The following is a 22,262-nucleotide window of genomic DNA, read 5'->3' as shown; positions in this document are numbered from 1 at the left end:
TTCATTTATTTATTTAGCTTTTCTATTCCCACCATTATTATAGATCATTTAGGTTCAGGCACACAATTAGATTCAGGTTTACTAACATTTGTTTTAGATTAATCAATCATTTTAACATTTCAACCTAATATATTACGTTCTTTAATTCAAAGCTCTAAAAATCATAACATTTTGTTCAAAATAAAGAAAGAAAAACCAACATGATTTGATTCCATTTATGCACAAAAAGTACCATGAGCATTACAGTTAAAAGTGCTCCAGACAAAACAGAAACACTGTAACACTGAAGTGCTGGGTGACGTTGTTCTGTCTAAGAGGAATCTGAGCAGCAACAAGACTATTGAGCAGAGGTTTGATCCAACTGGGTCTGGGGAGTTTATGGGCCAGGTCAGAGGCCCAGTTTAAATCAAAACCCTGCAGCATCCTAATCAGCCATTGAATGTAGGATACATTCGGCTTTTACTGAAGGTGAAGCAGTAGAGATCCAGTTATATTTCAAATAAGGACTAAACAGCGTTTGTCTTGTGTGGTTATTGTCATAAAGTGTCTGGACTATTTGTTTCATAGTGTCTTGCTCAATCTTTTTGTGCTGCTTCATTTTCTTTTTTGCTAATTGCACTTTAACATCTGCTTAGTAACTAAAGCAAAATCTCTTTTCATTCATGGAGGAAGAACCTTTTAACTTTGTTTTTGGAGAATCTATTGTGAACTTCCTGAGATGACTCAGTTTGGACCAAACAGTGTCCAACTCACCCACCACAATCAATTCCATGGCACAATAAACGGATCATGCATTGGCCTGAACCATGTAGGTTGGCCTATCCTCATCATTAGTTTGACAGTTTTTACCGATCCATAAATTAAATTTGTTTGAGAGTCTTGATCCCACAGAGGACCCTTATGTTTCCAACATACATGTACGTCCACTGCAGCTTGTGTCCAAACAAAACAAGAGCTGGTGCTTCAGGGGTCCAGGCTAAACTCAGCTCCTTGATCCAGTCTTGATTGCTTCTTGACACTCCGCCACAGAGCTGGAACTCATTTTACCCAGTTCTTGTTCAAGTTTCTCCCCCAGTTTTGAAAAACCGGGTCTTTTCCGCGGCTCCTGCTCCCAGCAGAGTTTCATTATAGAGTAAACGCTAGGAGGACAGTTCTCTGGAGCCTCCATGCGATAGCCTTCCTCCACTTTCTCCTTCACTTCCTTCAGAGACTAAAGAACAGAAACAAACAGGAGTGATAAACAAAACTGATGGATTCCACACTAAGCATTTTATTTATAGATAACCGTGGCGCCTTCTTAATAGGGGGTGGTAGGGTGCCGCCCCCATCAAAATTGCAGAAAAAAAAGACACACTAAACATAACTTAAGAAATAAAAAGCAATTATCATATCTGCTCACTTTTGATTTTTCAGCATTCCCATTCCATTTTGGGTTTGACTGTATCTTTTGTGTAGGCCTAAATACATACATCTCAATTGTGAGGGGCGTGGCCAAATGTGTACGTATGTTCCCAAAGTTTGGCTTCCATGTGACTTCATGCTGGTCTCTTATTGGTTACCTTAATATTCTCCTCGGGGGCAGCTCTCTGCACCCCTGGCAGATCAGCGCTTTTTGTGTCTTTCTTCATCCAATCTGATAAATTCATGATACTTGTCAATCAAAGTGATTGACTGGCAGCATGGGCTGTCCTAGACAGAGGCCAACAGGGGTCAATGCCCCTGTAGAGCTGGTCCTGGCCCCTGTACTGAAGACATAATACCAAAGCATTTCTTATGATTATATGCGCTGGCACAGAAACCGTAACTGATTAATCTCTTGGTGGAATTAAATTGTTTACCTTTACAGTTTTAATTTAACAATGACAAGTGGCTCTGTGGCTCACTTAATATTTGAAACATTGAAACATTGTTGTGTTCTTCTTTGTTTCATTATTTTGTTCTGTGCCCCCATGAAAAACACTGGCCCCACCCTGGCCCCCCTGGTAAATTTGATCTAAAACTGCCACTGCCTGGCCGCTTAGACCCACAAGCCTGAATGTCACTCAAAATACGGATGCAAACGGAAATGTCAGACTACAAAAACGACAAGACAATACAGAACAGCGACTGCGAAAGAAAATTCTGTCGTTGATTTACAAATTAATAATTTCACGAGGCTTTTGCTGAAGGAAAAGAAAGCAGGTAATGAATTTGGACCGGACCAACCAGACCGCAGGTAAAGTACTGTGGACGGATTTATGTTCAAGTGGAGTTTATTGTTGTGTTGTAATCCCTGACATCTAGGTGTAGGGCTGAAACAATTAATCTAATTGTAATCAATCCATTATTTAAATAATCATCAACTAATTTAGTAATCGAATAATCATTAACTGGAGTACACAGACTCTAAAACATACCATTTGCTGGTAGAACAAACCAACTCAGGGCAGTAATTAGGCCAAAATTGTGCAAAAAATATATACATTTTCCATTTAAGATGTCTGTACATATGGTCTATCCAGAATACCTCAAGTGGCATAGCTTTAGCTTCACCTGCTTAGCAAAATAATCTTTAGTTGCAGCCCTACTGAGGTGGTGCCGGCAGTATAGAAAGTGATTCAACATTGCAGGGATGCTCTTCATCTGTCTTGTGTGAACTATTTTCTGATAGTTATTTGCTGAACTTGTTAGACTTACCTCTTTACAATGCTTCAACATTATTCATAGATTATTATTTCTTTTTAACAGTTTGTCAAGTTACAACCACAAACTTCAGTTTATTTCACCGGAACCTTTTGTGATAGATCAACACAAATTGGGCACTGTTGTAAAGTAGAAGGGAGAGGATACATGCATTACAGTTTTTACAAAAACAAAATGATAAAAGGTGCAGCCCCTTTTATGCTGGTACTCCTAAATGAAACAACTTCCTTCAGAAGTTACCTAACACTGAATAGAGTCTGCTCATGTGTGATCTAATTTCAGTATAAAACCAGCTGTGAAGGCCTCAGAGATTCATTAGAGAACATTAGTAAACTGCATAATTCACAGCTCAGGTGGGTCAAGGTGTGACATTGAGAGAAGTATGGCAAAAATAGCACTAGAGTGGACCTAAAGCCCCAAGAAACCCCCTTTTGCAGTTTGCCACAAGTCATGTAAAGGACACAGCAAACATGTGGAAGAAGGCGCTCTGGTCAAATGAGACAAAAACCGAACTTTGTTTCCTAGATTCAAAATGTGGAGAAAAAAACTCACACATCACATCACTATCCCACATTAAAGCATGGTGGTGGCAGGATCCTGGTTTGGGGATGGCTTTCTTCAGCAAGGAGGGGGCAACTGGTCGGAGTTGAAGGGAAGATGGACATAGCTGAACACAATTATGGAGGAAAACCTATTAGAGACTGCAAAAGACTTAAGGCTGGGGTGGAGGTTCACCTTGCAACAGGACAAGTACTCCTAATCTTCACAGACACCCTCTATTCAACCTGACTGGACTTGATCTATTCTGTAAAAAAGAATGAAAACATTTCAGTCTCTATGTGTGCAATGCTTGCAGAGACACAGCCCACAGACGTGGATCTGTAACTACAGAAAATGTGGTTCTACAAAGTGTCGACTCAGGAGGGCTGAATATAAATGCACACCACACTTTTCAGATTTGAAAAAATATTTGTAAATTGAAGACAATGTATCCTTTTCTCTCCACTTCACAATTATCAACAACTTTGTGATATTCTATCACATAAAATCCCAATGAATACTTGCAGGTATAATATGCAGGTTTTTGTAGACATTACTAATAGGAATCCAAATTGCATTACAGCATTATCATTTGTACAACACTAGGAACAAAAGGTTTGTGAACGAGAGCAAACCAAGTTAGAAGTACAACACAACGCCGTGATAAATATACAGGTCCTTCTCAAAATATTAGCATATTGTAATAAAGTCAATTATTTTCCATAATGTAATGATGAAAATTTAACATTCATATATTTTAGATTCATTGCACACTAACTGAAATATTTCAGGTCTTTTATTGTCTTAATACGGATGATTTTGACATACAGCTCATGAAAACCCAAAATTCCTATCTCACAAAATTAGCATATTTCATCCGACCAATAAAAGAAAAGTGTTTTTGATACAAAAAACGTCAACCTTCAAATAATCATGTACAGTTATGCACTCAATACTTGGTCAGGAATCCTTTTGCAGAAATGACTGCTTCAATGCGGCGTGGCATGGAGGCAATCAGCCTGTGGCACTGCTGAGGTCTTATGGAGGCCCAGGATGCTTCGATAGCGGCCTTTAGCTCATCCAGAGTGTTGGGTCTTGAGTCTCTCAACGTTCTCTTCACAATATCCCACAGATTCTCTATGGGGTTCAGGTCAGGAGAGTTGGCAGGCCAATTGAGCACAGTGATACCATGGTCAGTAAACCATTTACCAGTGGTTTTGGCACTGTGAGCAGGTGCCAGGTCGTGCTGAAAAATGAAATCTTCATCGCCATAAAGCTTTTCAGCAGATGGAAGCATGAAGTGCTCCAAAATCTCCTGATAGCTAGCTGCATTGACCCTGCCCTTGATAAAACACAGTGGACCAACACCAGCAGCTGACACGGCACCCCAGACCATCACTGACTGTGGGTACTTGACACTGGACTTCTGGCATTTTGGCATTTCCTTCTCCCCAGTCTTCCTCCAGACTCTGGCACCTTGATTTCCGAATGACATGCAGAATTTGCTTTCATCCGAAAAAAGTACTTTGGACCACTGAGCAACAGTCCAGTGCTGCTTCTCTGTAGCTCAGGTCAGGCGCTTCTGCCGCTGTTTCTGGTTCAAAAGTGGCTCGACCTGGGGAATGCGGCACCTGTAGCCCATTTCCTGCACACACCTGTGCACGGTGGCTCTGGATGTTTCTACTCCAGACTCAGTCCACTGCTTCCGCAGGTCCCCCAAGGTCTGGAATCGGCCCTTCTCCACAATCTTCCTCAGGGTCCGGTCACCTCTTCTCGTTGTGCAGCGTTTTCTGCCACACTTTTTCCTTCCCACAGACTTCCCACTGAGGTGCCTTGATACAGCACTCTGGGAACAGCCTATTCGTTCAGAAATTTCTTTCTGTGTCTTACCCTCTTGCTTGAGGGTGTCAATAGTGGCCTTCTGGACAGCAGTCAGGTCGGCAGTCTTACCCATGATTGGGGTTTTGAGTGATGAACCAGGCAGGGAGTTTTAAAGGCCTCAGGAATCTTTTGCAGGTGTTTAGAGTTAACTCGTTGATTCAGATGATTAGGTTCATAGCTCGTTTAGAGACCCTTTTAATGATATGCTAATTTTGTGAGATAGGAATATTGGGTTTTCATGAGCTGTATGCCAAAATCATCCGTATTAAGACAATAAAAGACCTGAAATATTTCAGTTAGTGTGCAATGAATCTAAAATATATGAATGTTAAATTTTCATCATGACATTATGGAAAATAATAAACTTTATCACAATATGTTAATATTTTGAGAAGGACCTGTAGTAGTTAAGACATTTATCGGGCAACATTTATCTACAACTTTTTTGTTTTGTTTTTGCATACATCAAACAAGGAGCTAAGAACATGTTTAGAGAGAATTACAACTTAGTATCCAACATCTCACCCATCTACAGCCAAGGAAACAAACGAGTGCACTGAGGCAACTTATGTGTTCTTCAGTAGTGTGCTAAAGGACACACTATGAATGCATAAACATCACTAAGAAAAGGTGCTACATACCATCTTAGGGTAGGGCTGGCGACCATATGAGAAGATCTCCCACAGAAGAACACCATAACTCCAAACATCTGACTTTGTGGAGAACTTCTGTAGAAAGGGAACAGATGCAAAACTGAGAAATGTCTTTCAAAGAAAATAAAAATCGTAGTTAGACAATTATAACTGAAGACAAATAGACAATAAATAGTCACATGAGAGGTGAGCAGGTTTCCCCTAATTATGACTTATTACCCAGTAAAAGTGTGTGGTGGTGTATTTATCATCAGACAGCCCCTCTTTGCTGGAATTCCCTTTTGTACTTATTTTTCCATTCAAATTACTGTCTTCTTTTTAAGCAATGTTTGAATAAAATGGCCTTTAGTCAGATCAACTTACATGTGAGCACATTTTTCTAATTATTTGTTCTAATTAATTGCAAAAGCAAATATAAAAAAAGTCCAACTCAGTAGATAAAGCAAGTTGTACGGTTAAAAGAGTTTTTCATTCTATTTTTTTCATAACAGTTAGCAAACCTCTTTCTTCAGAGCTTCAGGAGCGGTCCATTTGATCGGCAGCTTGGCTTTGTCTGACTCTTTGGAGTCCACCTTTGCCAGGCCGAAGTCGCTGACCTTTGCCACGCCTTCGTCAGAGACCAGAATGTTTCGCGCTGCCAGATCTCTGTGAACAAGCTTCTTTGACTCCAGGTACTCCATCCCTTCACACACATCACTGACCACAGAACATGCAAAGAAACACACAACATGGAGGGCATCAGGATCTGTCCCAAACATGCTTACATCCTGGATATATAAATTCTCCTCTAAAAGTGCTGATGTGATGAGCTTAGTTTGATCAGACTCACAGAGCAAAGCGGAGCAGCTGAGCAGAGTTTACAACTGATCGCCCTCTTGTCCTGAGAAAATTCACAAGGTTTCCCTGTATCATGCAAAAACATCATAAACGGAGTGTTTAAAAAGAAACACAAATCTTTAGACAAAATATGGCTAAGAAGGAAGAGTTTAAACTGGGCCTGCATTTTAGCGCCCTCAAGTGGCTGTAAAAAAACATCCTAATTTTTTCCAGTAATTTATGTATGAACAAATAAATGTAATCAGCAAAGAAGGGAAAGCTATCCCTGCAAATGTAAAATACACCTAAAATGGCAAATTATTAATAATAATAATTCTGTCCAGCTATGTCTATAAATCCGGAAGTTAGTCCAAGTTATTGCTAAATAAGAGGCAAATATAAAAGGCTTCACTGGTTCTTTTTAAAAGAAATACATTATTAGAACTGGTGGCCTGTATCATTTTATGACTACTTCTTTTCTATGGTTATGCAGCCATGATAAGAGCAACAGTAATATTTATTTTTGGGTTTGCCACTAGATTTATCAATTATGTATGATTTATTATTAGCTGGTACAATTACGGCCAAACGTATTCATACCCTTTGCACAATTAGGTTTAAAATAATCTTTTGATTTTACCAACATGTGTTTCCTCAGTGGAAGTAATATTACGCTTTGGAGTCCTGACTTAAATGTGCGGAGGGAGCTCAAGATTAGGATGATGGCAAGGAGGCCTTCCAACATCAAAGACTCAGAGCTCAACACCAAAAGAAAATAGGTGTTATTACAACAATCAAATGTGTTATAAACAAGGCTTGATTGAATGTCAAGATTTTTCCACTAATTAAAAAGAAGAGTATAAATAATAAAAATAATAATAAACATGCCTCTTTATAAAATCATAACATCAAATATTTATTTAAATTGATATTCTTTTAAATAGTTTTGTTGTCTTTTGTTAGATGCCTGTCTCATTCCCTGTCAGAAACAAATTTGTGTACCTTGGTCATGAGCTCTGTGACAATGTGAAGCCCCTTGTGAAGGATGACTCCCAGCAACCGCACAAGGTTTTTATGTTGCAGCTTCCTGAGACAAGAGAAACCACAAAGTGAGAAGGTAGACCAAGTTCATTATGTTCCTTAATCAAACCACAGAGAGTGAAATGTTAATACAACAAACAACTTCAATGTTTCTTTTAAAACAAGAAACTTTGAATTCATTTTAGATTTTCTCTCATGCACACAGGTTCAAAATTATAAGTACAGGCCCAAATATATACATACACCCCCACTAAAGTTTGGCACATAGTACAGGGACTTCCAGCTAGAACACCAAACTGTTTTCAAAACTGTCTCCTTCAGCTGAAAGGAAAATAGTTAGGATGTTCGGAACAAACTGTTGAAACCACAGCCATGGGGACAACATGAATGGCCAGTATGAGCTTTTCTGGAACTTTCAAAATAAATCGGATTAACCAACTTCCAGCACAGCCAGGAAAAGTGGTAACAGCGGACTTCCCATGATGTCACTGTCCAAATAAAACCCTGCTTTTGCAGAGATCCTGTCTCTTCTACGCAGGTCCCCCAGGGGAACTGGACAGAGAGACACAGCACACTAATGTTTCTTTGCGGGCAAACAGACATAACTCTTCAAACTGGATCCAAGAGTGTCATATGATCACGCGATCATATGCACTAAGTTAAGTACGAATGAATTGCTGTTTGTGTATCCGGTATTCATTCATGAACGGGGATAATTAAGGTACAAGCGTTGCTTGACTTTCCTTTCTGAGGTCTACAGAATCAAACTGTGTTATAGAGAGTTCCCAGCAGAGACCCTGTCTCTACAATGCCGAGTGGATAAGTTTTCCCTGTCTGAAGGACAACGGGACCGTATCACCGTGGCTACAGCAGTAACGTGCAGTTTGGCCGGCCGACAGAACGAGCCGCCCCAACCCACAGCTACAGAGGTTAGCTACAAGTTAACCCTTTGTTCACTGTGGATGTTTTCTTCGAACTTCGTTGCCCGGACAACTTGTCCTCAGCACGGTTCACCTAAGAGGTTAGGTTTGGGCAGAGAGAAGTAATTTAGAATGAAATAATCTAAACATTTTTTTCGTTTTATGGAAGTTTGGTTTTGTTTGTGTTGACACGCAGCTATCTTAGTGCTAGCAGATTATCTGTTCAGCACACGTGCTCAGTTTGTGTGTTCTGTGTTTGTTTTGAAGTTAAGAAAAACTTTATTTAAAGGGTGATTTTAAATACAGAAGATCGACCACAACACGCTGTCCGCGCTTATGCATTTTAATCCTTTTATTAATGGTATTTTAAAGGTTATGTGTTTGATTCTGATGATAAGCTATAAGCTTCTTTTGTTAGCTTTAACTGCTAACAGCTAAGAACACGTGCTTGTTGCTAAAGATCATTTACCCAAAAAGGTTATTTCCCTAAATATTATTTTACTAAACTTGATAACTAAGTAAACACCATTAAGCTCCATTTCTCCAGAAAGATTTGGTTCTTTTTCAAAATATCATTTCCTTAAATATTATTTTACTATTTCCTTAATATTTCTTGACATATTATTTTAATAAATAAAGGAAGCTAATTAAACACTGTTGAGAATTGGTCATCCAGAAGGTTGGTTTTATTCAGCAAATCATTCTTTAAAATATTATTTTATTAAAACAATATTTTATCTGATCTTGCATTGTGAATGGTTGTCTAAGTTAGTTCCAAGACTAACTTAACTTCACTTCCAGATCCTTCAAGATAATCCTTGGTTCTCAAACATGAACATTGCATGGTAATGTTGCATCACTCTTTCGGTCATGATTTTTAATCATCTTTAATCAACTTGTTTATATTGTACATAGCCCTTTAGTCTTCATTATTCTTTAATTCTGCTTGGTAGTTTAGTTGGATTGCTTTAGCATAGTAAAGTGTTTGTTGATTGAAATATGTTTGACTTTGAGTTGACTTATTTTTGTTAATAAATTCTTGTATTTTAAGAAATTGTGTGAATTCATCCCATGTGTGCAGAGTTTATGCTGTTCAATAATGTCAGAGCTCATCTCACACCTTTCTATTTTGTCCTAATACCATCGGCTTACTGAGCTGGTATTCACAGGACAATCCTTAACAGACCAAAATATGATTTAATAAAATATTAAAGTATTAATATTAAATCATATATTCATATTCATAATTACAACAAAACCAGCAACCACCAAGGCATAGTGAAGCAAGCTTAGCATCACCACAGACCGAGAGGTTGCCGACCAAAAAAAAAAGCTTCTGCTTCAAAGTCAGTACATTCAAGCTCCACTGACCACCAAATGCATCTCAGCGAAAAGTTTGCAGTAGTCAAACTGAGGCTATAAAACTTAGGAAATCTAACAACTGTAAGGCAAGGTGGTGGCTGCATCATGTTGAGGTTCTGGTACCAGTTGTAATGGTGCATTCCACAATGTTGGATGGGATAATGATGCAGGACTCTGTATAAATTCTTCAACTTTAACTCAAAACAACACCTTGGACACAACTGATCACAAATATCCTTCAACACTGGATGGAAAAGGCTAAAGCAGGTTAATGCTGAACGTCTGAAAGACCGTTCTGAAAGCTCTAAACTTAACCCTCAAAGCAACTATTATAATTACAATCTACCACTGAGAATGGTGATAAAATATGGAGCCACAATTTTGTCAGAAGCTTGTACAATAAAATCAAAGTTGCGCACCCAGTTTTTTGTTTTACTATTCCACCAGGAATATTAAAACCCTCTGATGTTGTTTCAAGATTATTCAAACTGAAAAAGTTTCAGGACTCACGTCATAACAGCCGTTTCCTGCATGAAGGCCTGAGCTGTGACGTCACATTTTATGATCTTCACTGCCACCATCTGGCCCATGTACTCTCCCCGATACACAGCTGAGGGTCAGAAATCACACCATTTATATCTACTAAAACATCTTTATTTTAAACTGACTTCTTCTTTTGTTTAAAAGTCTTCTTTTACATACAGGGGTTGGACAATGAAACTGAAACACCTGTCATTTTAGTGTGGGAGGTTTCATGGCTAAATTGGACCAGCCTGGTAACCAGTCTTCATTGATTGCACATTGCACCAGTAAGAGCAGAGTGTGAAGGTTCAATTAGCAGGGTAAGAGCACAGTTTTGCTCAAAATATTGAAATGCACACAACATTATGGGTGACATACCAGAGTTCAAAAGAGGACTAATTGTTGGTGCACGTTTTGCTGGCGCATCTGTGACCAAGACAGCAAGTCTTTGTGATGTATCAAGAGCCACGGTATCCAGGGTAATGTCAGCATACCACCAAGAAGGATGAACCACATCCAACAGGATTAACTGTGGACGCAAGAGGAAGCTGTCTGAAAGGGATGTTCGGGTGCTAACCCGGATTGTATCCAAAAAACATAAAACCACGGCTGACAAATCACGGCAGAATTAAATGTGCACCTCAACTCTCCTGTTTCCACCAGAACTGTCCGTCGGGAGCTCCACAGGGTCAATATACAGGTCCTTCTCAAAATATTAGCATATTGTAATAAAGTCAATTATTTTCCATAATGTCATGATGAAAATTTAACATTAATATATTTTAGATTCATTGCACAGTAACTGAAATATTTCAGGTCTTTTATTGTCTTAATACGGATGATTTTGGCATACAGCTCATGAAAACCCAAAATTCCTATCTCACAAAATTAGCATATTTCATCCGACCAATAAAAGAAAAGTGTTTTTGATACAAAAAACGTCAACCTTCAAATAATCATGTACAGTTATGCACTCAATACTTGGTCGGGAATCCTTTTGCAGAAATGACTGCTTCAATGCGGCGTGGCATGGAGGCAATCAGCCTGTGGCACTGCTGAGGTCTTATGGAGGCCCAGGATGCTTCGATAGCGGCCTTTAGCTCATCCAGAGTGTTGGGTCTTGAGTCTCTCAACGTTCTCTTCACAATATCCCACAGATTCTCTATGGGGTTCAGGTCAGGAGAGTTGGCAGGCCAATTTAGCACAGTGATACCATGGTCAGTAAACCATTTACCAGTGGTTTTGGCACTGAGCAGGTGCCAGGTCGTGCTGAAAAATGAAATCTTCATCTCCATAAAGCTTTTCAGCAGATGGAAGCATGAAGTGCTCCAAAATCTCCTGATAGCTAGCTGCATTGACCCTGCCCTTGATAAAACACAGTGGACCAACACCAGCAGCTGACACGGCACCCCAGACCATCACTGACTGTGGGTACTTGATACTGGACTTCAGGCATTTTGGGTTTCCTTCTCCCCAGTCTTCCTCCAGACTCTGGCACCTTGATTTCCGAATGACATGCAGAATTTGCTTTCATCCGAAAAAAGTACTTTGGACCACTGAGCAACAGTCCAGTGCTGCTTCTCTGTAGCCCAGGTCAGGCGCTTCAGCCGCTGTTTCTGGTTTAAAAGTGGCTTGACCTGGGGAATGCGGCACCTGTAGCCCATTTCCTGCACACGCCTGTGCACGGTGGCTCCGGATGTTTCTACTCCAGACTCAGTCCACTGCTTCCGCAGGTCCCCCAAGGTCTGGAATCGGCCCTTCTCCACAATCTTCCTCAGGGTCCGGTCACCTCTTCTCGTTGTGCAGCATTTTCTGCCACACTTTTTCCTTCCCACAGACTTCCCATTGAGGTGCCTTGATACAGCACTCTGGGAACAGCCTATTCGTTCAGAAATTTCTTTCTGTGTCTTACCCTCTTGCTTGAGGGTGTCAATAGTGGCCTTCTGGACAGCAGTCAGGTCGGCAGTCTTACCCATGATTGGGGTTTTGAGTGATGAACCAGGCTGGGAGTTTTAAAGGCCTCAGGAATCTTTTGCAGGTGTTTAGAGTTAACTCGTTGATTCAGATGATTAGGTTCATAGCTCGTTTAGAGACCCTTTTAATGATATGCTAATTTTGTGAGATAGGAATTTTGGGTTTTCATGAGCTGTATGCCAAAATCATCCGTATTAAGACAATAAAAGACCTGAAATATTTCAGTTAGTGTGCAATGAATCTAAAATATATGAATGTTAAATTTTCATCATGACATTATGGAAAATAATGAACTTTATCACAATATGCTAATATTTTGAGAAGGACCTGTACACTACTTGTGCTAGATGGGCGCGTCACTGCCAAGGACTACCGAACCATTCTTGAGGACCATGTGCATCCAATGGTTCAAACATTGTATCCTGAAGGCGGTGCCGTGTATCAGGATGACAATGCACCAATACACACAGCAAGACTGGTGAGAGATTGGTTTGATGAACATGAAAGTGAAGTTGAACATCTCACATGGCCTGCACAGTCACCAGATCTAAATATTATTGAGCCACTTTGGGGTGTTTTGGAAGAGCGAGTCAGGAAACATTTTCCTCCACCAGTATCACGTAGTGACCTGGCCACTATCCTGCAAGAAGAATGGCTTAAAATCCCTCTGACCACTGTGCAGGACTTGTATATGTCATTCCCAAGACGAATTGATGCTGTATTGGCTGCAAAAGGAGGCCCTACACCATACTAATAAATTATTGTGGTCTAAACCAGGTGTTTCAGTTTCATTGTCCAACCCCTGTATTTTAAATAAGTGTAAAAAGTTAATGAACAAAAGCAAATACATAGTAAAGATGCTGGCTGAAGCTGGAGGAGCAATAAAATGAGTCCTGTACCTACACTGCTTGAAAGAACACATACCTTAAAAAGTCTGATTATAATTTACACAAAATACACACAGAGACAAAGACCTTAATATTTGGAGACATGTCCTGTGATCTGATTAAACTAAAATGCAAGTTTTTTGCTGTAATAACCATGATTACATTAGGAGAAAAAGAGAGAAGCCTACGACCCTGAGAGAATCATCCCTACTATAAGGTATGGTGGTGGCAGCATCATGTTGAGAAATTCCAGCAGTTTTCTCAGAATTCTGGAGAAGGATCCCTAAAATCTCTGACCAGAGTCCTACAGTTTACAGACAATTCTAACAAATAATCAAGGAAAATGTGTGTATAAACCTTTGAATGAGAAGAAAGTTGAAAACTTATCTCAGCGTTCTGACATTTAGCAATTAGAAACCATTTATGTAATCCCAACCAATATGTGCCCTTTGCTAACCTTTTACTAATGTCTGGGACTCTATGCATGGGGCTTGTTTCAAGGCATGCACATAACACAGCTTTATAAATACGTACGTCTCAACCAGCAATACTATCATTTGGTTGCATGTTTCCTGTTGTATTTCTAACTTCCTCCTGTTACAAAAAACTGATTATTTTTGCAGCAGAGAAGCAGGCACTCTCATATAAAAAAAACAAAGCTCACCACCAAATTCTCCTTCTCCAATGTTTTCTCCCAGAGCGAGCTTTGTAATGTCCAGCAGCCATCCAGCTATAAAGAACATACATTCATAATAACTGTAAATATTTCAAAACGACATAAACATCTATGACTCATTTTATTTTTCAGCCTAAATGCAGAACAATGTTGTGTTTCTGCACAGGCCCTTGACTCTGAGCTTACTTTTAGACAACTCCTGCTCAGCTGACTTGGTTCCTTGTTTCTTCCTGGGCTTCACCAGAGTTGTGACGATGGAGTCTCTGTTCTTTGAGTAAAACTGAAACGAAGGAAAACCACTTAGTCATCCATGGTGAGTATTTGCGGTCTATTTCTCTGGTGGGATAACAGCTGGTTTGCTTGAATTCATATGTGTAACCGCACAGCACAATTCACCTGAATTTAACTAAAGCAAGAATCATCAGGGGATTGTGACACACAAGCCCAGTTTGTTCCAGTCATCCGTCCTCTCTCTGTTTCCTCAAGAAGAGTTAGTTTATAGGGTGACTCAGGCATAAAGACGCCTGCAGCCCACTGATAAATATGCTGCAGGGTGACTCTACTGCACTGCATGTGATATAGACAGAAAAACCATAAAAGGGTTAAATTGAATGCGGTTTCATCCAATGATAAGGATAAGTAAGTTAGTAAGTTAGTGTGTTTTAAATGATCAGTTAAACGGACGCTAATCGCCCTCAATGTCTGGCTTTAATAAAAACATTTTAATACAAAAAACAGGGATTTAAAATTAGTAAAATGTCTTCTGGGTAAACTGACTAAGGTTTGCAAACCGCCAACATCTTTTTAAGGAAAACTGCTGAAAGAAGCCATTTGTTGTTTTTTGTGTTTTACGTTTTCTATTTTTGCAATGTACAAAAGTTTGAGACCAGCGTTCTTCAGAGATCAGAACTTACACAAGGTGGAGGAGTTTTCACCTGATGAAATTGTTGACATTTTAATGCATGTTGACCAAAATCATAACTTCAATTCTTTAGAGCCAAAATATTCACTTGAAAAACACTTTAATACCTTGATGTTGTTTGTAAACAATCACCCTCAATTACATTTTTTTTTTAAACTGCCGCTGCTTGAAAACTGCTGATGATTATGGATTATAGCTTATCAGAAAGTTTGAAAATTACATAAAACTAGTCACTGACACCCTATGCAATGAGGGTAAGCCACAAAAGGTCATTGCTAAAGCTGCCGGTCCACAAAGTGCTGTATGCAAGCTTTTTAATGGAAAATTGAGTGGAAGGAAAAAGCGTAGAAGATTAAAGAGCACAAGCAATAAGGATAACCAAAACCTGAAGAGGACTGTGAAGCAATGCCCATTCAAGAGTTTAAGGGAGCATGGATTGAGGCTGGAGTCAGCGTTAGAGCCACCACACACATAAGTAGGACACAGACTGAAACTGGAAATACTCTAAGCCAATTTCATTTTTGTCCATTTTTAACTCTTAAGAGGATCTCAAGAAATTATAATTTTTAAAAACACATTCCCAAACAAGATCCCGCCACCAGATTTGTGAACCACTTTGTTAGGCCACACCTCAGCAGAGCCAAAGGCTGACACTGAATGATGCAGTTAGTCATGTAGAAAGAGCTCCAACCAAGTATTGAGGGCATATATTAAACGGTACATGGGCATACTTTTCAGTAGACTGATATTTCTCTATTCAAAAGTCTTCTCATGGCGCAGCGCGTGGCATAGTGGTAAAGCACGTGACCCATATGTGCTCAGTCTCATCCTCAGTCCTTGACAGAGCTGGCCCAGTTCGAGTCCCGACCCCAGAGACCTTTGCTGCAAGGCACCCCCTCTCTACACCCCACATCCTGTCCTCATACTTTGGAAAAATAGCAAAAATAAAGGCCACTTGTGCCATAAAAAATTAATTAATAACATTTATTGAGAATCTTAACTAATAAACATTTGAAATATATAATGTGTGATGAACGTATGAGTTTCACTTTTTTAATTGTACTACTGAAATAAATAAAAGTTTCAGTGATATTCTAAATTATTGTGACGTACTTGTAAACTATTGAAAGCGTGTAATGAAACATGTGAAATTTGAATGTAATAATTCATCTTCATAAATCATCATCCTTAAATCATCTTCAAGTTATATGGCTACATTTCTGAACAAACATGAACATGAATCGTTTATGATAGACATGATAATTAACCTATATTTCATTTCCAACTAGTATAGCTCTGAGATTTGGGTTTAAAACAGAACTTGATCTTGATCTAGTGATTTATTCATTCAGAGTATTTCACTTACTTCAATCATATCAATGAGGTTGTAGAAGTACTGTTGGTTGTCAATGGTTAGCTTGTTGTCCTTGTAAATAACTCGGTAATGGAAGACCTCTCTTGAAAAGCTAACACAAAGGACGTAGTCGCCCGGATGGCGGATACTCTCTCGCACCAGGAACAGACCATCCTCAGCCGGCTGGAGCTTCCCCACCGCAGCCGGACCAGAGATCTTCCCGTGAAACCAGCTGAGGAGAGATGTCCTGGGGTTTAATAATTTGCATTGACACGTGTGACATAAACCTACATTCATAAAACAATGGTTAGATATAACAAGGGAAAGATTTCCCAAAAAAATAGACTAAGAAAAATAGCTAAACGTATGTAGTGGCTGAATAACTAACACAAAAAGTCCACGCCTGCCTGGCTTTTGGTGGCTCTTTACATTTAAATTAATCAGCTACAGTCATCTTCATTCCTTTGCTGTTGGTAACTGAAGGAAAATAATCCAATAATTGCAGGAATAACCCCAGCTGAAGCCACAGGTTAAGCTTCGTCTGAATGAAGGTGCAGCTGCAGGCATCACAACAAGTAGGGATGTAGGGATGACTGAGCTTCAATAGGTCAAATTCTCAGTTGCTTGATTATTGTAACAGAGTATCACAGACCTAAAGAAGAAATGTACCTTAACTGCTAACCAGTTAAGTCTAAAATACAGCTACCAAAACAAACCGCATCACTGCAGCTACCGCTATCATACCAGAAGTCGCTAGTGCAATCTGACACAATTCACAACAGCAGCACCACTCAGAAAAAGACTGATAAAACTTGAGAAAATTATTTGCTTTTACAACTGATGTGGAAACAAAAATGAAATTCACACACAATGTGATGCAAATTAACTTTTTGATTTCCACACTTGACATATTTAATCCAGCAGGTGTGTGTATCTTTGCCTGTGTTGGACTTTAAACAATAAACCGTGCAGACACCCTTAAACACCCTTAAAACAGAACTGTAAAATTCTTTACAATCTTTAAAGCTAAATTTCCACATTTTTACAAAGCAGTAAGGGTGTTATTATGAGGCCGAATGAAAAAGAGATGATTCTTTAAAATCAAATTGCAGTTTTATGAATTTTTATAATGGATGTAGCATCTTTATTCAAACCGTCAATGAGTTGTTTCTAGGTGAAACAACTCTCTGCTGACTGAGGAAAAACTGACATTACAGAGTCAAACAAAGCAGAAAGCCAAGTCGGCTTGCAGTCTGCAACAACAACTTGTGTTGTGCAATTTGTGAAGGGGGCTAAAAAATTATGAATTAAAATTGTGTGAAATAGCATGAAATGTTTGTCTTGTTTAATTTTAACAGAACTCAGCCTTAACCTTGCCACATCCTGTGTAGGTGTTAACTTTAAAACTAATCTCTGTTTTATCACAGTGAAGATCGAAAAGAATCATGTGCTGCGGGGTAAGATACTGACTGCTCATAAACTCTTAAAAGAACTCCACCTAATAAATTAATAAACTGAATTTATCCTTTAAGATGACCAAAATTTGTGTTCCAAAACAGGAAGTTAGAGTACTTAATCTTGAGAGAGAATTTGCATCTCAAGAATCAGCCTACACAATGTGGTCACAAGATAGACTTCAAAGATCTACCTATGGAGGCCGCTCACAGTCACAGATCAGATTATCTGACTTGAAACTTTTATCAGAAACGACTGTCAGAATGATTTTGTGAGACTCAGAGGAGGCAGTGAGACTTACGGCATGAGGCTGAGGCTGGGGTCGACTCGTAGCGCCTCTCTCTCACGCACATTGTTGGAGTTTATGAGCCCCTCCTCTGCTGTGGTGTTGTGTCTGGCAGCGTAAAACCCCTTCCTCTAAAAAAATAAGCAAAATCTGCTCATTAGATTTAAAGAATCTCTTTAGTTTTACAGATTCTGCAAAATTGTAAATAAAGATGATTGATGAAGTAATACCGTGCTTGTATTAACTATGGTGAGAAGGTCCCCTTTGTGGTAGGGCAGCTCTCCAGGTTTAGCTTTCCTGTTGTCACACTTGGCTACACACTGAGTACCAGGAACCCAGTTCATCTGCAGAGGGTGGAGAGATAACAGAAGCATCAGCCCATGCAGCTTTATTGAGGCTTCTTCCATACAGCCTACTGGGCATGTTAAACAGCAGAACATAATTATTATTAGCCCCCAAAGAGCCAGACAAATGAACTCACATTAAATTTTAATAGATATCACCCAATACCCAGACCTTCTACTATTGCCAAGAGGCTGGAATCTGAAATAAACAGTCAACTGAAGCATTAGTTTGTTGAGCATAAAATCTAAAGTAAAAAGCAGTAGCTTTTAGTGAGATACTTTCTTTCTTTAAATTCAGATGTTTATATTAAGAAAAACTGGTGTGCAGGTAAACATCTTGGGAAACTCCAAATGATGATATCATGGTTTTGCAAGCTTCTAAAAGGTTAATTCAAATCATTTAAGTTAATTGGAGGCCCATTTGTAAATGTTTTTAAGGCCACCTCTCAGACGCAGCGCTTCCTTGTTTGAACTCCATAAGTCTGGTACCCAAGTCCCTGGGTACAATTTCCAGAAGCCTGAAAATGCCATGTTCAACGGTTGAAACAGTTATATTCAAATATAAACACTATGGAAATGTCCAGCCATCATACCATCCAGAAAGGAGAGAAGTTACTAGAGATGAGTGCTTTAGGATGAAACCCCCAGAGTAAAAGCAAAAACACATTTTGGAGATCCAGGCTGAAGCTGGCAAGCTGGTCTTGTTATCCTAATGACTATTGTTATACTGTGGTGTAAAAAACGTAGTTTTTTGCATGTTTGTCACACTTAGTGTTTCATATCATAAGAAGAATATTAGTCAAAGATAACATAAGTAAACACAAAATGCAGTTTTTAGATTCAAGTTTTTATTATTAAAAGGAGAAAAATCCAAACCTACATGGCCCTGTCAGGAAAAAGTGATTGGCCCTAAACCTAATAACTGGTAGGACCCCCCTTAGCAGCAACAACTGCAATCAAGCGTTTGCAAAAACCTGCAATGCGTCTTTTACAGCACTGTGGGGGAATTTTGGCCCACTCGTGTTTGCAGAATTGTTGTAATACAGCCACATCGTGGGGCTGTTAAGGTCATGCCACGGCATCTCAATAGGATTTAGGTCAATCCAAAGTCTTCTTTTTGTTTTACTTCAGTTATTCAGAGGTGGGCTTGCTGGTGTGTTTTTGAACCCAAGTTAATTTCAGATTGAAGTCACAAACAAACGGCCGAACATTCTCCTTCAGGATTTTGTGGTAGACAGCAGAATTCATGGTTCCATTTATCACAGCAAGTCGTCCAGGTCCTGAAGCAACAAAACAGCCCCATACCATCACACTACCGCCACCATATTTTACTGCTGGTATGATGTTCTTTTTTTGGAATGCAGTGTTATTTTTAGACCAGTTGAGACACATATCTTCCAAAACGTTCAGCTTTTTTCTCATCAGTCCACAGAGTATTTTCCCAAAAGTATTGGGGATCATCAAGATGTTTTATGGAAAAATTGAGACAAGCCTTCGTTTTGCTCAGCAGTGGTTGTCGTCTGGGAACTCTGCCATGCAGGCCATTTTTCTAGGCTCTTTCTTATGATGGAGACATGAAGTCTGACCTTAACTGTGGCAAGTGAGGGCTAAAGTTCTTTGGATGCTGTGGTGGGGTCTTTAATGACATCTTGGATGAGTGGTTCTGGTCGGCTGACCACTGTGGTACGCTGGAGTCCCAAAGTTTAGAAAGGGCTTTATGACCCTTTCCAGACTAATAGATCTCAGTTACGTTATTTCTCATTTGTTCCTGAATTTCTTTTGCTCTCAGAATGACATCTGGCTTTTGAGGATCTTTTGGTCTATTTCACTTTGTCAGGCAGGTCCTATTTAAGTGATTTCTTAATTGAGAACAGGTGTGGCAACGGGATGGGGAATCTATTCATGCAAATTATGTCTACTATTCTAAACTCTTTTCAAATACATTCATTTTAATTTCCTCATTTTCCTTTAGCTTAGAAAAATATACCAAGGGTACATTTGAACTAACAGATCATAATTTTTACAATTAAAATATAAGTTTTGAAATAAGCAGTGTGAGTGCGCTTTAGGCTTTGGACTGCTTCAAAGACAAATGAGAATCTGTTTAAAATGTCTTTTCACCAAAACACTATAAGATATTTTACACAAGGCCATTGTAATCGAATTAACAATTTAAAAAGTGAAATTCTTATTTCCAGTATATAGATAAATATAGATTCCAGTATATAGATTCATCACACATCTCCTACACTACAAACGCTTATTTAAATTCATTTTTAAAACTATGGCATATGTAAACCTTCCAGTGGCTGAACTAAGATAACTGCTTAAGATTGCATTTATTGTATTTAAGAACACCTGAGGCATGCAATTTAGATTTTAAATTGTTGGAAAGCAGGTAACAATGTTGTTGTTTTTTTTTTAAATAGATGTCTTGCCTTTATTTCCATGTTTAGTCCCGTTTTTTATGCGTTTGGATTATCTCATAACAAAGCAAATTTAGAGGAGATGGACTACCACACAGGGTGCTTATTAAAGGCTCACATTAAATTTGCCATTCAAAGGTTTTGACAGTTAATAAAAAATGGCATTCATTAAAGAGCTCTAAGGTGAAAACCACTGCTGACCACAAAATAAACGTCTCGTATTTGCCAAAAAACATCTTGATGATCCCCAAGACGTCTGGTATTTTGTGGACTGAATAGAAAAATGTAGAGCTTTTTGAGTCCCACTACATCTGGTGTAAACCGATCACATGTTTTAGAAAAAGTCCATCTATTTTGTTTCTTAAGGACCTGGTTTAGTTGCTGTATTTGATGAAAACATGATTTCTGTAGTAGAAAAACCTGACCGGAAAATACCCCGCCATCATGAAACACTTGCGTACCTCTAAATGGCTCAGAAAAGCAAAGGTTTTGGAGTAGCCTAGTCAAAGTATGGACATAAAACCTATTTAGATTGTGTGGGGTGGCTTTAAACAGGTTGTTCATGCTAACAGTACTCCAATAAAGCTGAATTGAAACAACTAGATAAAAATAAGAGGGCTGACATTTCTCCGCAGCGATGTAAAACCCTCAGTGCTTCATGGCAGTTGATGCCAAGGGTGAAACACCTACTTATAGGTTTAAGGTACAATTACTTTTCACACAGAGCCAGGTTAGTTTAGTTTTATTCTTAATATCTGAATACTGTATTTTATATGTACTGTCTGACATTAACATGTGTTTATCTGAAGTATTTAAGTGCGATAAAAACGGAAATCGGTCGGGGGGCACTGTACATATGTGTGGTTTTTAGTCAGATATTTTGCCCCATTACGGCTTTTTGGCTAGAAACGCCCCTGTTCGCGGTTCATAAACTTTTCAAAACCTGAAATGGGATCTAATGAGTTAGTTAAAGATGTGTACCTACCTTGGTTGATTTGGATGTTTGGAGGACTTTGTTCCGAAATCGTGCGGAAAACAGGAATGTATCTTTAGAACAGGATGAAATGAAATGTAATTCCGTTATGATGAAGTTGGATGTATCGGACAGAGACCGAGGATGGAGACGCTGACAGCTTGCTCAGTCCGCTCGGTATAAATATAAATATTTCAGTATCTACAGCTCTCTGGAAACACGAACAGCCTCTTTTAGGACAGCTGGAGAAATGACAAAACACGCCAGACATTAAACCCTCAGCAGAAGCAGCCTGATTGTCCTCTTATTTCCAGATTCAGTCTACTCCCAAGGCGCTGACATCCCAACTGGATCCGTCATCCTGGACGTCTATTGTTGCGATCCACTTCCTTAATATTTGGAAAAACGTGTCGCAAAGTCAGATAGGCGGCGCAAGAGGTAACGCACTCCGCCACTTGTACGCCTGCTTTCATAAACTGTTTCCACATTTTTTATTTGACATGTCCAGAAATAAAAATTATAATAAAAAAACAAACAAAACAAAAAAA

The 22,262-nt window shown here is 39.1% G+C and overlaps 1 protein-coding gene across 3 annotated transcripts; it reads right to left on the bottom strand.

Moving 5' to 3' along the window:
* Positions 1 to 201: 201 nt before the first annotated feature.
* matk (megakaryocyte-associated tyrosine kinase) lies at positions 202 to 22,117 on the bottom strand. Of its 3 annotated transcripts, XM_047375621.1 has the most exons (13): positions 21,727 to 22,117; positions 18,202 to 18,315; positions 17,987 to 18,102; positions 16,243 to 16,462; positions 14,141 to 14,234; positions 13,943 to 14,008; positions 10,406 to 10,505; positions 7,575 to 7,659; positions 6,586 to 6,659; positions 6,257 to 6,452; positions 5,745 to 5,831; positions 3,418 to 3,487; positions 2,796 to 3,318 (listed from the first exon to the last, which is right to left on the bottom strand). In XM_047375621.1, exons 2-12 carry the CDS (start codon positions 18,313 to 18,315, stop codon positions 3,446 to 3,448), a joined length of 1,194 nt encoding a protein of 397 aa, XP_047231577.1. In that variant the 5' UTR covers positions 21,727 to 22,117; the 3' UTR covers positions 2,796 to 3,318; positions 3,418 to 3,445. The 3 variants fall into 3 exon arrangements, with proteins under 3 accessions (XP_047231574.1, XP_047231575.1, XP_047231577.1); XM_047375618.1 differs by lacking the exons at positions 2,796 to 3,318; positions 3,418 to 3,487 and adding an exon at positions 202 to 1,210 and having other exon boundaries at positions 21,727 to 22,112; XM_047375619.1 differs by having other exon boundaries at positions 2,788 to 3,487.
* Positions 22,118 to 22,262: the final 145 nt, after the last annotated feature.

Source organism: Girardinichthys multiradiatus, chromosome 9, assembly GCF_021462225.1.
Source record: "Girardinichthys multiradiatus isolate DD_20200921_A chromosome 9, DD_fGirMul_XY1, whole genome shotgun sequence".
Classification (NCBI taxonomy): Eukaryota; Metazoa; Chordata; class Actinopteri; order Cyprinodontiformes; family Goodeidae; genus Girardinichthys; species Girardinichthys multiradiatus.
The sequence above is the reverse complement of the archived record's forward strand: the minus strand, read 5'-3'. Positions and strand labels throughout refer to the sequence as shown.